The sequence below is a fragment of the Grus americana genome, chromosome 2 (assembly GCF_028858705.1).
Source record: "Grus americana isolate bGruAme1 chromosome 2, bGruAme1.mat, whole genome shotgun sequence".
NCBI classification, from domain to species: Eukaryota; Metazoa; Chordata; class Aves; order Gruiformes; family Gruidae; genus Grus; species Grus americana.
The window spans coordinates 58272748-58287491 of record NC_072853.1 but is presented as its reverse complement, the minus strand read 5'-3'; the positions used below and the strand labels follow the sequence as shown (position 1 = coordinate 58287491).

Sequence of the window (14744 nt, the reverse complement as noted above, 5' to 3'; positions counted from 1 at the left end):
CATTTTAACAGCAGCTATGCCATCAGTCCACACCCTGAATGAGTTTTGTGGGTTGGATCAGGTGAACGTAGGTTAAAAACTGGCATTGCACTGTAATTCACTCTCAGCTATGTCAGTTTCTTTATGGAATCTCTTCCGTCTCTTTCTGAAATGTGTTGAAGTCTCTTAAATTCATTTTGGTTTGCTATTTGTTATTTACTCTTCTCATAAACAGTCTGTCTAGGCAGTTGAGCTTCAAGGGGTTTGCAGTCAGTTGGATCTCTGTTCTAGGAACAGCCACAGTGACTTTTTATTATGCAGTGTTTTAGTATGACAGTCTGATAATCTTTCTCATTAATGTTAGAATTTTAAACGGAGTCCTTTGCTTGCCTCTGACATAAATAGGAGAATCTTCCATCTTGCCTGTGTGATCATGAGAGGCTGAAACTGTGTAATTAGATTAGGTTTTGCTTATTTGGAAGATTTATAAATTGGTATGTTTTTGCATGTGCCCCTGCTTTAGTATTTTTAATCTCTAAAGTATTAAACAATAAATCACAGGGAAAATTAAATTTATCAAAGCTTGCAAGTAGATTTGTTTGTTTGTTTTGATTTTTTTTTTTAGCTGTGTGAGTTTAGCTTTATGATTCTACCTCAGCCTATGAAACTTTGGTTCACCAAAAGTCTTGGGATTCTGAACTTAAAGGAAACCATGCAGTGGAGTGATCTGGTGTGATAGGAGAGAGTGCTTGCCTGGTGCATAAAGGAAATGCAATTGTTGAGGGATGGCTGTGAGCATTTTTTGGCATGTGAGGGAGGGTTGTTATGATTGTTTTTTAAAGAAAACTGAGTATTCCAGTTTTCTGAGCAGCTTCTATCAATAGCTGTCTGAAATTACTGTGATGGAATACTGAGGGGAGAATGAGACAGGTAGTTATCAAAGCTACATGAGAAATAAGTTTCACGTATAGTTGTAGTTTGCCATTTGGTTAGTACTGCAGAATTTATTTCTAATTGCTTGTCAGACCTAAACTTGCCTGTTAGAGGGTATTCATCAAGATGGATGCATCATTAATTCTTTATTTTCTTTGAATTTTAGACGATCATAGTCGTGTAAAACTGCAGAACGCTGAGAATGACTATATCAATGCCAGCCTAGTGGTCATAGAAGAAGCCCAGAGATACTATATTTTAACACAGGTAAACAGTACCAATTATTAGGTGGTTATAGTGTTTGAGAATCTGGGGGAGAGGGATTTGTACAGTCATCATTTGTATTTTGATGGTTCCTTGTCTCTGTGAGTTATATCATGCTAACTGCCTGTTTGATCTAGTTGTGAGCATGTCATTTTATATTTTAAGAAAAAGCTAAAGGGAATATTTAAGTATGAATAGATGAGTGCGTATAAAGCTTTTCAAATGGTTTTTGCTCTTCAGTTCTTTTTGAAATAGGTTGCAACAGTACTTTTACCCCTTATTTCATCTTGTACCTTCTGAGCATGCTTGCAGTAGCTTTTCTTCTAACAGCACAATAGTATTGATGCCCAAACTGAAACATCTCTTCCTTGAGTTCTTACTGTTTTGTTGTTTGTTTTGTTTTTTTAAACAAAACTTCTAAGTACTGGAATGATCTGTTCAGTGTGGTTACTTTCTTGCCTGTCATTTCTATCATTCCTTTAATAATTTGTTTAAACTTTTCAGAGGAAGACTTCTTCCTGATTTGCAGAGTGAACTGTTAACTGTATTCAAACGCTGCTTTGCCTATGCATTCTCCCACTCATTTTTTTTTTTCTTTACTACACAGGGTCCACTACCTAATACATGTTGTCATTTTTGGCTAATGGTATGGCAACAACAAACAAAAGCAGTTGTCATGCTGAACAGAATTGTTGAAAAAGAATCGGTAAGTAATATTAAGCCTAAAGTTGTGAAGTAAGCCACATACATATTTAATACAGTGGCATGTTAAAAGATCTAACAGACTTTCTCACTGGTGTAGAGCATAACGTGTATTTAATATAACATTAAAGTGATGAAGCTAAGACACAAAATTCAGTTTGGTGAAAACTGCATCTAATAAACACACATCCAGAAAGGTGAAAATAACATCCTGAGAAAGGAGGATGTACAGATAGAAAAAGATGGAGTAGAAGCAGTGTAAGATGTTCTAGAAGAGAATGGAAAGTGGGAAAAGAGGTTTGACGTACAGTATCTTTAGGTTATTTCTTCTAAATACAACAGAGTAGTATATTTGTTACATAGCGATCATAACTGTTTGTAACAATGAAGACAAGCTGCTTCCCAGCAACTATCAAACTGGTCTAGTTATTTTTGATTCTTTACAGCTGGTGGTATACGTGCAGGATACACGAATCTACTGTTATCATGTAGTTTTTCTGCTAATGTGCCTAAAATCACTGTGGATTTTAGTTATAAATGCATGTCATTTGAGACTTAGTTTTTCTTCAGAGTAGATTTGTTAGTGAAAAAGATTTGACTAATTCATTAGAAAGTCACTTATTTTCTTATGCAAAAATTTTCCTACAGAAAGTTTGAGTGCAGGGCAAGAGGAATAAAAGACAAAGGACAGTTTTGCATTGCTTAGTTCATTCTTTTGTTTCACTGGAATCTTCCAGTATTCAGCAAGCCTTGGGAAAACTGGATGTGTTACATCAGTTATGTAAATGTGTAGGTGTGCACGGCAGAAATGGAGGGGGGAAATGTTGTTAAAATAGCTGAGTAAAGATCTCTGCTCACTGTAGAGAACTAGAGAGGGGAGAGGGAGAAGGGTTAAGGTATATCTCAAAACATGCTAGCCTGGTCATGAAAGAAAGCCTAAACAGATAAAGCTGCAATGCATAATAACTATTGAAACAGTTGTAGTAACTTGGCTATAAACATTATGGACTTTGAGAATTCCTCAAACTGGGCGCAGGTACTTGAGTCTACTGTATTGAATAACAGGGTCTCAGAATCTGCTCATGCAAAGCTCAGAATACTAGGATACATAACCAGACTTTTTTTCTCTCTCTCTCTCTTTTTTTTTTTTTTTTTTTAAATACATTAGGTGAAGTGTGCACAATACTGGCCGACAAAAGAAGAGGAAGTTATGACATTCAATGAAACAGGTTTCCGTGTGAGGCTAGTATCTGAAGACTTCAAATCCTATTACACAGTACATCTACTGCAATTAGAAAATATCAATGTAAGCTTTTCTCAGTCTATAGCTCATATTCCTGGGCTTAAATATATCACGAAAACCATTTAGCATGTGTTGTCACTACAGGCTTGATTGAGCTCTTACACTGAAAATTTTAGTGCACTTTGTTTCTGATAATGTTGAAGATGTATGTGTGGCATATGAGCAAGTTAGACCTGTATTAATCTATACATTAAAAGAGATAACAGCTTCAGCATTTTTATACTTATATTTTCCATTTGGCAGTACCTTAACGTGCTGAATTATAATTGATGGTAGTGGTGATTTGAAGAGGAGCTGTAAGAAATACCTTAAAAGGAGGAACCTAGGATTTGAAAATTCTGATTTCTTTTGAATGTCAGAAATCAGACACAGTAATTACTGGGGTAATTTTTTTTTTTTTAAATGGAACTTTAGTTTTCCATATAATTCAATCCAGCTATCTAAGTTTTTGGGGGGAGGGATGATTACCACCTGTAGATAGGTAACTTTATCTCCTCTTGCTTACCTCCCCTTTTGCTCCACAGGATCAACCATCCTTTTCTCTTAAAAATTAAGCACTTTGACAATTTAATCAAGTTAAGCTCAAAAAAAGTTGTTCCTGGCCTGAGCTTGGGTTGGAATTTGCTGCTTCTGTTTCAGAGCTGAAGACAGGATTGAAGAGCTTGTCTGTTTGTTCCAGCTATGTCTTGTAAGATATTCTCTCTCCCTATAAACCTTGCCTTATATTAATTGAAAGTGCTGGTATGGCAAGTTTTATTCAAGGTTGTCTTGTCACTGGATTTGGGAAAGGAAAGCTTGAAGGTGTTCCTTTGCATGTTGTTTTACACAACTAAACATTGATACGTTTGGTCAAAATTATTTGTATTTATAGTAACTATTAATGGTACTTTGAGATAATGTTTGTTAATTCGAAACCTCCCTCATGAGATCAACATGATAAAACTTGGCATGTTGTTCCTTGGTCTGTTCAGTGTAAGAGCAGCTTTATGAAATTCTGTCCTACTGACCTAAAGAATTTCTGTTTAGTTGTTTGTTTATTGACAGCAAAGGCAAAGAGGAGAGGAGTGATGCCTGCAGGGTAGTACCTGAGAGAGAATAACTCTCCTTTGTGGAAAGCTGAGGCAAGTTTTCCGAACTAACGAAAAGGCTTCTTTGTGGAATTGTCTGGCCCCTAATCTTAAACTTCCTATTTTCAGAGGATGCTATTCTCGTGCTACATGTCTGTTTGGACATAACATTAGCTAGAAAATGCAGAAATCCCTTGAGGAATAGCACAACGTATGCTGTAGCAGACTTTGGAGTTGGAGCTATTGAGCACTTCAATTTCTGGGTTTGCTTTGGACTGGTAATGCAGGCCCATCAGTGTTGTACACAGTTTCTTGTATGTCATGTAAATAAGTTTCACAAACACACAGCAAACTTACTATATTGATTTTTTATTTTAATGCCCTAGAACTCCTATAAGGCTCCATGAATATTAACTCCAAAGAATATTTTTTTTATGTAAGCCAGTTACAAAAAGTAGAACATATTTGGTTACTCAAACAGAAAAACTACATAGTTTCTAGAATAACAGTGCAAATGTTAAGTGCAGCCTTCTGTAAGAATTTAGTAATTTACCATAAAACTTGTGGGAACTGAGTATTCACAGTAACTTGAAATGTGAGCTTAACTATGTTTATACAAATTATTCTGGAGGGGACTTTGGTGGAGGCAGAGTAGTAAGACATTTAGCCACTTGACGCCTGGAATATAAGATGACTCACAAACAAAATACACTCTGAATTCCAAGAATGCTTAAGAAATTTTAGTTTTTCCTTGAAAACAGAGAACTAGAATTGTCTTTTTGATACAATCATTCTGAACTCAAGTAAAGTTGTGTTACTGCAACAAATCTCTAGTACATAAGCAAAATACGTATGTATGAAAAGTGTTTGTTTGATGTTCTTACCAATGAAACAAACTCTGAATATTGGCTTGGTTTTGTTGGTGGTGTTTTTGTTTTGTTAAAGAGCAGTTAGAAGTACAGGTGGGGTTTGTGGGGGGACAATGTTTGGTTTTTAGGGTTAGATCAAGGCACTTGGCAGTTTGATTTGTTTACATCTGTTCTAGGCAAACATTTATTTTTGCTGTTGCAGCTAGTGTAGTCCAATAAAGCTTTGGAGAGGAGATAGTGTTTATTGGTATCTTTCCAAAAGTTTTGAAAATATTTCTAATGTGCTTTGTCTTGCTGGTCATTATTACGGAGTTTCCTTATTTTTTGCCTGACCCAGTCTCCGTTTTAGAATATAGAAATTTAAAGCTGCCTTTGCACCATGGTTCACTGTGTATCCTCCATTGTTTTGTTGGTGTTAATTGTCAGCTGTTCTGAAAGTTGACCGCTACTACTGCTGTAATTGCTCAGGTTCAGAACTTTCCTTGAGGAAAGACGGACTGTGAAGGCTTCCACAAACCCTTACCTCTGTTAGAAAATAAGGGTAGAAGGAAAATACTGTGCTCATGTTAAAGATTCATAATTGTTTATGTGTGAAGCTATTGCATGTCTGTGATTTGAAGCAGAATCTCCCAATACACTGGAGAAGTGATAGGTGTTTATGAGAGTCTTTTGTTAAATCTGTAAAATAATCTAACTGGATGGGCTTGCTAAGTTTTGTGACAATATTTTTATATTATTCTGCATTGCTGCTTTTAGCTTTCCTTGTCACAACTATGAATATTGGTCTTCAGAGAAAGAGAACTTGTGTTTTCAGTTATTTTTCATGTGGCACTCCAGATAATGAATGCTAATAAGCAAAACCCCACTAGGTTGGTACTGGGGAATTCAGGGAAGCTATGGGAGGGCAAATGAGCATCAGTACTTGAGGGAAACTAGGGACTGAGTAGGTGAGGGAATGGAGCAGTGCAAAGGAATTGAAATGCTGGAGGAACCTTGATGAACTTACCTCAGACTGGGTTTCTAGAAGTAAAGACTAAAGCAGTCAAAGGAGAGGTTTGCGAAGAAGAGACTTGCTGGGGGAGAAAGGACTGGAAGAAGTGAACCAGATTTGGTGTGACACTGGTGGTATGATACTTTAGAGTAAGGTCCATTAATAAACCCCAAATGAAATCTTGAGTCATTTACAAGTAGAAAATATTTGGAAAAAATGATCAGCAAAATGGTTTCTCAACACCACGCATCTGTGTGGCCATTGCTGTCAGATTAAGGTGACGCAAGACTGCTTAGTGGCCCTCACTGTCTGATCCTGTGGATGAACTAGAAAGTGTCAGTGTAGTTCAAGAAGGTAAGATTGGCTTTGCTGCTAGTTTCCAGTGTCCAAAATTTTAAATGTACTGAGAAGATGTTTTGTTTGTGGAGGCAAGCAATCTAATGGCAGGCAATGTTCTGGGATCTCGTGGTGTCTTTGTATACAAATGTGTATATGTATGTAATTCCTATACTGTTTTGAAGGGATTTCTGAAACATGGCATACACTTGCTTTTAAACTTGTGGGACATTATCATCGTTTAACCCCAGTCAGCAACTAAGCAGCACGCAGCTGTTCGCTCAGTCCCCCCCCTTGGTGGGATGGGGGAGAGAATCGGAAGAGTAAAAGTGAGAAAACTTGTGGGTTGAGATAAAGACAGTTTAATAGGTAAAGCAAAAGCTGTGCATGCAAGCAAGGCAAAACAAGAAATTCCTTCACCACTTCCCATGGGCAGGCAGGTGTGCAGCCATCTCCGGGAAAGCAGGGCTCCATCACTCTTAACGGCTACTTGGGAAGACAAATGCCATCACTCCAAACATCCCCCTATCTCTTCTTCTTCCCCCCCATTGTTACAGACTGAACATGACATCATATGGTATGGAAATCCCTTTGGTCAGTTGGGGTCACCTGTCCCGGCTGCGTCCCCTGCCAACTCCTTGTGCACCACCAGCCTCCTTGCTGGCGGGGTGGTGTGAGAAGCAGCAAACGCCTTGGCTCTGTGTCAGCACTGCTCAGGGATAACCAAAACATCCCTGTGTTATCAACACTATTTTCAGCACCAACCCAAAACATAGCCCTGTACTAGCTACTATGAAGAAAATTATCTCTACCCCAGCCAAAACCAGCACAGACATCCTCATATCGCTTTGACAAACTGCAACAGGGATTAATTTTGGCCTTCATGACCACAGAAGTAAGACTGAGGTGTTAGGAAAGGTATCAATGTCTAACAGGAAAGGAGAAGCCAGACTCACTTGAATGTAAATTGTTTTGCAGATTCAGTGGGCATAGCTATTGCCATGTTCACTTACAGGATATGCCCTAGTTACTAAAAAGACCAGAATGTTTGTGATAATTACTTGGCCCTGTTATCCTCATTGTCATTTTTATGTACATTTTGAAAACCATTTTGCCAAGCATTAGAACGAAGAAATAGAAGACGTTGTGGTAAAAGTTGAGTTAAGATTTTGAATTTCAGGGCTTAGATTATTGCCCTTTCAGTATCCCTTCTTATTTTTATATGATCAAATGAGTTGTTAATGCACTTAAGGCATGATCATTAAATACAGGACCACTATTGGGTTGTAGGTGTATTTTACACCTTCATATGTTAGACCATATCAGTAGCCCTTAAACTATGAAATGAAGGCTTTTATAAGGAGTGTGTGAAATTTTGATGGACTGGCATTTTTCTGTCTTCACCCATTTCACTTGACACTGAAGGCATCAAATTCCTTTGAGCATTTTGGTAGTATTTTATTCATGTTCATACTCTCAGGTGACTGAACAACCTAAAGCTGTACTAAGATTTTTGTACCCTTTTGTTTTGAGTGATTGGATAGTCACTGTAAAAAGGTTATGACAGGGCTTGTTTTGTGAAAGTTAGTCTAATGGCATTATATTATTTTTCTGCTCAAGTCGTCGTGTGGATGTCCGCTTGTAACCTGGAGTGTGGCTTGTGGTTTGATCATCTTTTGATTATGCTGTTAGCGTTGCCAGCAGTCTGTGGAGAACTGTGCGGTGTGGTGGTAACTTTTTGAGTTTATCAGTTTTAGCTATGTTGGTTATTTACTGAAAGCTTACCCCAGTAGCTCGTGAAACCTTCACTGGAATGATTTGACTAATTTTCTTGAAAAGTTGTTTGTTTAAAAATTGTCCTATGATTATTCAAGGAGTCTTACTTTTTTTTTGGTAGCTAGTCTTAGGGAATAACTCTTGGAAAAATATGTTGTGGTTACCATAGAATAAGCTGGTTTTCAGTTACCGTGTAGAAATGTGTTTCCTGTGTATAACATATATAAAATATATTTTATATTACTGCCTGAGTCTTGAAGTCCAGCTTTTCTTTAAAGAAAAAAAATCTAGTTTCCTGATAACACTTGAAATAAATTAGTTGTTCTTTAAAACTGAATTTCTGTCCATCAACAGTTGTGAACCTTCAGCAAGCCAAACCTTTTCTCATTGTAGTCCTGTATCACTTCACATTAAGTGATAGCTGTGGTGCATGGCTCAGTGACAGGGTGAGCTCTTTGAGAGAGTGGTACAAATCTACACACAAAGACAGTATTTCAGCTGTACAGCTTGACTGCCAAGCACCACTTAAAAGAGCCATTCTGTCTAAGAGAGAAAATGTGGAGGATCTGAAATACTCAAATGGGATTTGGCTATGTGATTAGAAACTGCAAGCTCAAAGAAGACCAGCTAGTTCTAGTGCTCTGAAATGGGACTTGAGAAGAAAGATGAAGAGACAAGTTATTTTTAAAATGAGCTGAAGTGATGGAAAATTGTGGGATGGATAAAGCCTTCATACAGTGTGGAGAGCAAGAATAAAGTAATTCTGTGGGTTAGAGCTGCATGAGATGTGGAACAGCACTGCTTAATCTCTCCTTCAGAAATATCTATTTTCAGATTAGTGTATGAGCAGAGTGACACCTGGCCATGTGCTTGAAGCACTACTGTTCTTGTTTTAGGAAGAGGATGCTAGTGCTTGTTACAGTATGGGATTAAAAAAACCCAACCCACACAGATCACCTTTGCTTTATATAGATAAGGGCATTTTTGACTTCTTGAGGTATAAGGGAGGCTTTCATCTGGAATACTATTTAAGAATCTTGAGGGGGAGAGAATCAGTTACCACTTCAAAGGATCATCTTGATTCACAAGAAACAACTTTAACCTTTGCTTTACCTGGCATGTGCATTTAGCTCATCTCTCCAGTTTTCCTCTTAATTTTGTTTGTGTATTGAAGAGTTCCTTTCTTAGAAATAGAGGAAATTGCTTAATACAATTGGGGCCTTGGTAGATTCCCGCCCCCTCCCCGCCTTTTGAAATCTTTGCATGTACTCATTTTTCCAATATGACGGATAAGACTGTTGTCCGTGTTGAGCTCTTAGCCAAAAGACAAAGTATTCCTGGAAGATAACTGTGCATTTGAGAGTGACTTGAATCATGTTAATATCCACTGTGAAAGTATTGGCAGTCTTGCAGTATCAGGCGTTGAAGGCAAAATACAAAATGAGGGAGTATTTTTTTGTTACTGTGGTAACCATCAACTGGAATATTTTTAGTTTTACAAAGGTGTTTCATAAGTTGTCCCGCTTGAGAAGTTGAAACAGACTGAGCAGGAGATGAGTAGTAGGATTTATTTGAATTTCATAGCTATATTTTACTGTTGCTGAAAAAGAAAAATAGCTTTTCTGGAATACATTGATATTTTAAATATTCTTGTGTTCCAACTTTGTGGAGATTTATGTAGGTTTCAATCTATGTGGAAAATAAGATGAAATGGAGGGAGGATAAAAATAACTGAACTTTTCTAAAATTCTTGAACTAAATCAAGGATCAAGTTGTCTCAAAATCACTGTAGTAGGAAAAGGGAGGAAAGGAGTAGCCTTTAACAGCAGGTCTGAAGTGAGTTCATAAAGATATGAGCCACATTTGTCATCAGAGCTTTGCAGTTACATTCATAGTCTCTTGCTGTCATTTCAATACTTGCAGTTAGTTGGTCATGTTAGAAGAGAAGCTGCATGGTTCTAAAACAACCACATGGTTTTGGAATCCTTCTTTCTTACTTACAAAGAATGAATCCGTCCAGCAGAAGTCTTGCTTACAGATATCCTGCTGTATGGGTTCTTACAGGCCCTTTCCATAAAGCTTCCCGCTCCTCTGAGTAGTGCGGTTAGTATAAAGGAGATGCTAATACCTCTTGATATTAAAACTTGCTCTGAGCAAGAGTGGAAAGTGTTTACAATGCTGACAGGTATTTTTTTCAGTTGTATTAATGCTAGCAGTCTAATAACTGCTGTCAGCCATTAACTTGCATGAATGGTGGAAAAAAAATAATATTTGGGGGCAAGTAGTAAAGCAAACCAAATAAAATATTGGAAGTTTGAGAGGAAGAAAAAAATGCATATGGTAGTAATTGCAAAGGGGAAACTACCAACTCGGATGAAAAACTGCTTCAGGTTGCACTGTTGGTTGTCATCCAACTTGAAGCAAACTGGATTGTTTGTCTAAATGGGAAGTTTTAAATAGAAAAAATAGCTATTGATTTAGTTTGGGGAAATGTGTGCTAACTAAACATAAGTAGAATACTGTCTAGTTGTATTGTTTATTTGTTTTCACTTCTAGAGTGGTGAGTCCAGGATGATCTTTCATTTTCATTATACTACATGGCCAGACTTTGGAGTTCCTGAATCTCCAGCTTCATTCCTGAACTTCCTGTTTAAAGTCAGAGAGTCTGGCTCACTGAGTCCTGAACACGGACCTGCAGTGGTTCACTGCAGTGCAGGGATAGGACGTTCTGGCACGTTTTCATTAGTAGACACTTGTCTTGTTCTGGTAAGTGTTTAGCCACTTTCTGTCACCCCTTTCCTTCTTCTGACACCCTGCCTCTCTTCCCAGTACGGACTTCTTGGTCAGAAGGCTTTAATAGCATGTAAGTGGATGACATACCAGTCAAAACTTGAATTAAGACATCATACTTTTTTTTTCCTCTTCACATATTTTGATGGTTTAAAAGCACAACTCTTGAAATACATTAGAAATTTTCAAAGCTTCCTGGGAAGTAAATAACAAGCATTCTTTTCCTTTTATATAAGATGTGCTTAGAAAAGATTGAGGATTTTTTTATATGAGCTTAAAATTAGGCTTGTGAATATATATTGAGACAACTGAATGTATAAGTATTTTTCTCTAAACATGGGAATATCTCGCAGGTCTGACAGGCCCCTTTTCGTAAGGTTGCATAAAACTGGCACCTGAACTAGGATCAGAACTGGGCATGCCCCTGCATCTCCTGCGGTCTGTAATGGAGGATGGTTCCCTGGCTGTGCGGCCCTCTGGGAAGTGGGGCTTGGTAGCCAGTTGCAGTACCACCTGAATGAGTAGGTTTTTTGCTTACTCAGTGAACCGCATCATCTGTAATTCATCATGATTCGTGCGAACTTTAAATATTAAATAATATTTAAATTATCTTTAAATTTTTGTTGGATTTTGAAGTCCAGACACAAACTTTTTCTCTTTGGCTGTGCTTGGTAATAGTAAGTACAGCACAGGGTTAGGTGAAATACAATTTAAACAAAATCCTAAGACACTTATCTTCTGGTTTGGTTAGGTCCTCTCAATTTATTTTTTTATTTTCAGTTTTTCTCTTTTTCTACATTTTGAAAAACACAAATGTATATTTTGATGCAAGTGTACTTTAATATCAGATGAATTACAGTGAACACTGCAAGAAGCGCAGATATATGGTTAAAAGCACCTCATGAATTTAGTGTGGGGACAAGTGTGTGCATTGCTCAGATTAGGGATTCTGCTTTAAATAAGGAAACTTCTACCACACTGGATCATTCCAAATTGCTGTTCCCTTCAGGAGCAGTAGGAAATACTGCTTTATGGTTCTGATTCTTATAGTCCTATTTCAAAATACAAATACATGCCTGAATAAAATCAAGCATATCTAAATTTCTTAATTTTAAGACTTGATATTAGGTTACTGATTTATTTGGTTAATACGTGATCATTGATTTGTTCGTAATAAGTTTTCATTAGATGGTTAACTTTTTTCTTGTAAAAACAATTTAGAAACAATTTGAGATGTTAATTTCATATATAACTAATACAAATATGAATAAATTAATTTTTAGATTTAATTTTATGACTCATTTTTACTTGTAATTATTTTATATGTTGTCTCTATCAATAGCAATGATGCTTTTGATGTAACTTTCTTTACAGATGGAAAAAAAAGACCCATTTTCTGTAGATATTAAGAAGGTGTTACTGGATATGAGAAAATACCGAATGGGACTTATTCAGACTCCTGATCAACTAAGATTTTCATATATGGCTGTAATAGAAGGAGCAAAATTTATAATGGGAGATTCAACTATACAGGTAAATGTTTAGCTCCATGTATTTAAACACAAACAGTAGACAGCTGACAGTAGTTAAAAATGTGCTCCAAACTATTCTGAAAGATGTAACTTTGTGGGATTTAAATAATTTGCCTTTTTCAATAGATACTTAGAAGGTATTAGAGGTATCTGATCAGTGGCCTTCTGTCAGCTCAGCTTCTAATCATAGGTATTTGTCCTCTCTTAAGTAGAACATAAAAATAACTTGTCTGTACTAATGTTTTTCTAAAAGAAAAGGTTAAATCAATATCTTCAATACTCAAAAGAAAAAGTAATGCCCAGTATCACTTTGAAAAGACAGCGAGGATCTTTTTAGTATTTCTTGATCTTTGCTTTATATTTTCCTAACAATACAGTTGCCTGATGCTGCAAATCAGGTTTACTAATAAAGTTGCTTTTTTTTTTTAATACATCCTTCAAAATTTATCTTACAGTTAGTAGAATCTAGCCAAATATAATAAGTTTTGAGGTAAACCGATTACCAAATCTCACTATTTTATCGGTATGGCTATTTTATTAGTAGCTACAGCTATTTTAAATGACTGGGGCTAGGTGAGAGGGAAAACTGGGAGTAGAGGCTGTGAAACAGGCTTAATTCTGCTTTCATGTGCTACGGCTTTTATTTTATTGATTTCTTAAAATGATGAATGAAGCAGATAAACTAAAACACATTTCCTTTTCTGTGGTTCTGGTAGCTGTCAGATTCTTCTTGAGCATTGTCAACTCAGAATACTGCTTGTCAGGTTCAAGTGTGTTCTTTCTTCATACTAAGAGAATGCTGAAGAAGGCATGCTTCCCATTTGTTCTTTTTTTCTTGTTAGGATTGTTCAGATGTTTTTTCCTAAACTGGTATTTTCTGTAGTACAGGCAGTCATCCCAGTGCTTTTCTCCTTAGGCCTCAGGGTCGTATGCAGAAAATCAATTGGCAGTACTTAACAGGAGTGTTTCTCCTCTCAAGGTCAGCTAGATTTATTTTTTTTTTCCCTTGTAGGGAAACTGTCCAGAGTGTGAGAGGTGCTTCTCTCTGCTAGTGATGGACGGGGCATGAAGTCATTGAACACTTCTCTGTAGCTGAAACAATTATTTGCTTCCTATTTACACTATAGCTCTGCATTATGTAAAATGGGTGAGGTGGACCAGGATCAAAGCTTTCATTTCTATAAAATTCCTTTGTAATAAAGATAAGTTAATATTGCTTCAACAGCATAGTAGAATGACTTGCTATTGCTCTTTCAGAAAAATCTGTTGAAATGAGTTGTCTCTGGAAAACAAATTTGTGGCTTTGAAAGGATAAAGAAGGTTGAATTCCTTAGATCCATAGATGTGCTTTGCAGACAGAGGAAGATTAGAATTTTGTTCTGAAACCTGTGAATCCAAAACATGTCACAACACCTTGACGTGTCTTTCCATTGTTTCCATTCATTCCAAGAGGCAATATAGGCCCTAAGTCTTAGCTTCCCTACACAACCATTTTCGTTATAATTTTAAGGACAGTTGTATTTCTCAAATCAATCCATCGCTTCTTTGTTTCTTCCAGACATATTTTCACAAGATGCAGTGTAGTACTTCAGTTTCTGAGATATATTTTTGTTGTTCTTTTTTTGTAAAGTTGCAGGTAGTATCACAAAACAGCAAAGGTAATTCAGCAACACAATCCTCCTCCGCTGTCTGCTCCAAGTTGTACATTATTTTGCCAGTCCTGCCATTCACGTAGTCTTGTCAGATATGTAAACTTAAAATTACCAGCCATTTGAGCTATTGTTATTACATGTTTAAAATAGAAGGAATTTCCCAGCAAGAATTCTGTTTGACGAGACTAGTAAAATTGTCTCTGATTTCAGTTCTTCCTGTGTGGCTTATCACTCCAGATGGAATCAGTATTTATCTCAGCCAGCAAGTCTCTTACGGACATAACCACGTCTTCCAAAAGGCCTTTTTCTGTGACAGGAAGAGGGAGCTGCTAAGTGCATTTCCATTTGTTAGTGGCCACTTCTTTTGGGGGTTTTGTTGTTGTTTTAAGACAAAACAAAGAAAACCTCTGAGAGTGAAGTCTCTTGTGCATGAAGGGACTCCCTTTGTGTATTTCAGATCTATACAGGAAGCTCTTCTGTGATGGAGGAGTCGGTTTATTGTTAAAGCTCATTCTGCCAGCAGTTCATTTATAAGTAGCTGGGGCGTTTT

General features: G+C 37.0%; 1 protein-coding gene across 3 annotated transcripts in view; it reads left to right on the top strand.

Annotated features, from left to right (window-relative positions):
- Window positions 1-14744, top strand: part of PTPN2 (protein tyrosine phosphatase non-receptor type 2) — a 31469-nt gene that overhangs the window by 10070 nt on the left and 6655 nt on the right. For all 3 annotated transcript variants that reach the window (XM_054814152.1, XM_054814151.1, XM_054814150.1), the window contains exons 3-7: window positions 1079-1179; window positions 1784-1882; window positions 3047-3184; window positions 10777-10986; window positions 12385-12543. In XM_054814152.1, coding sequence (XP_054670127.1) covers window positions 1079-1179; window positions 1784-1882; window positions 3047-3184; window positions 10777-10986; window positions 12385-12543 — 707 coding nt within the window. The remainder of the gene's footprint in view (window positions 1-1078; window positions 1180-1783; window positions 1883-3046; window positions 3185-10776; window positions 10987-12384; window positions 12544-14744) is intronic.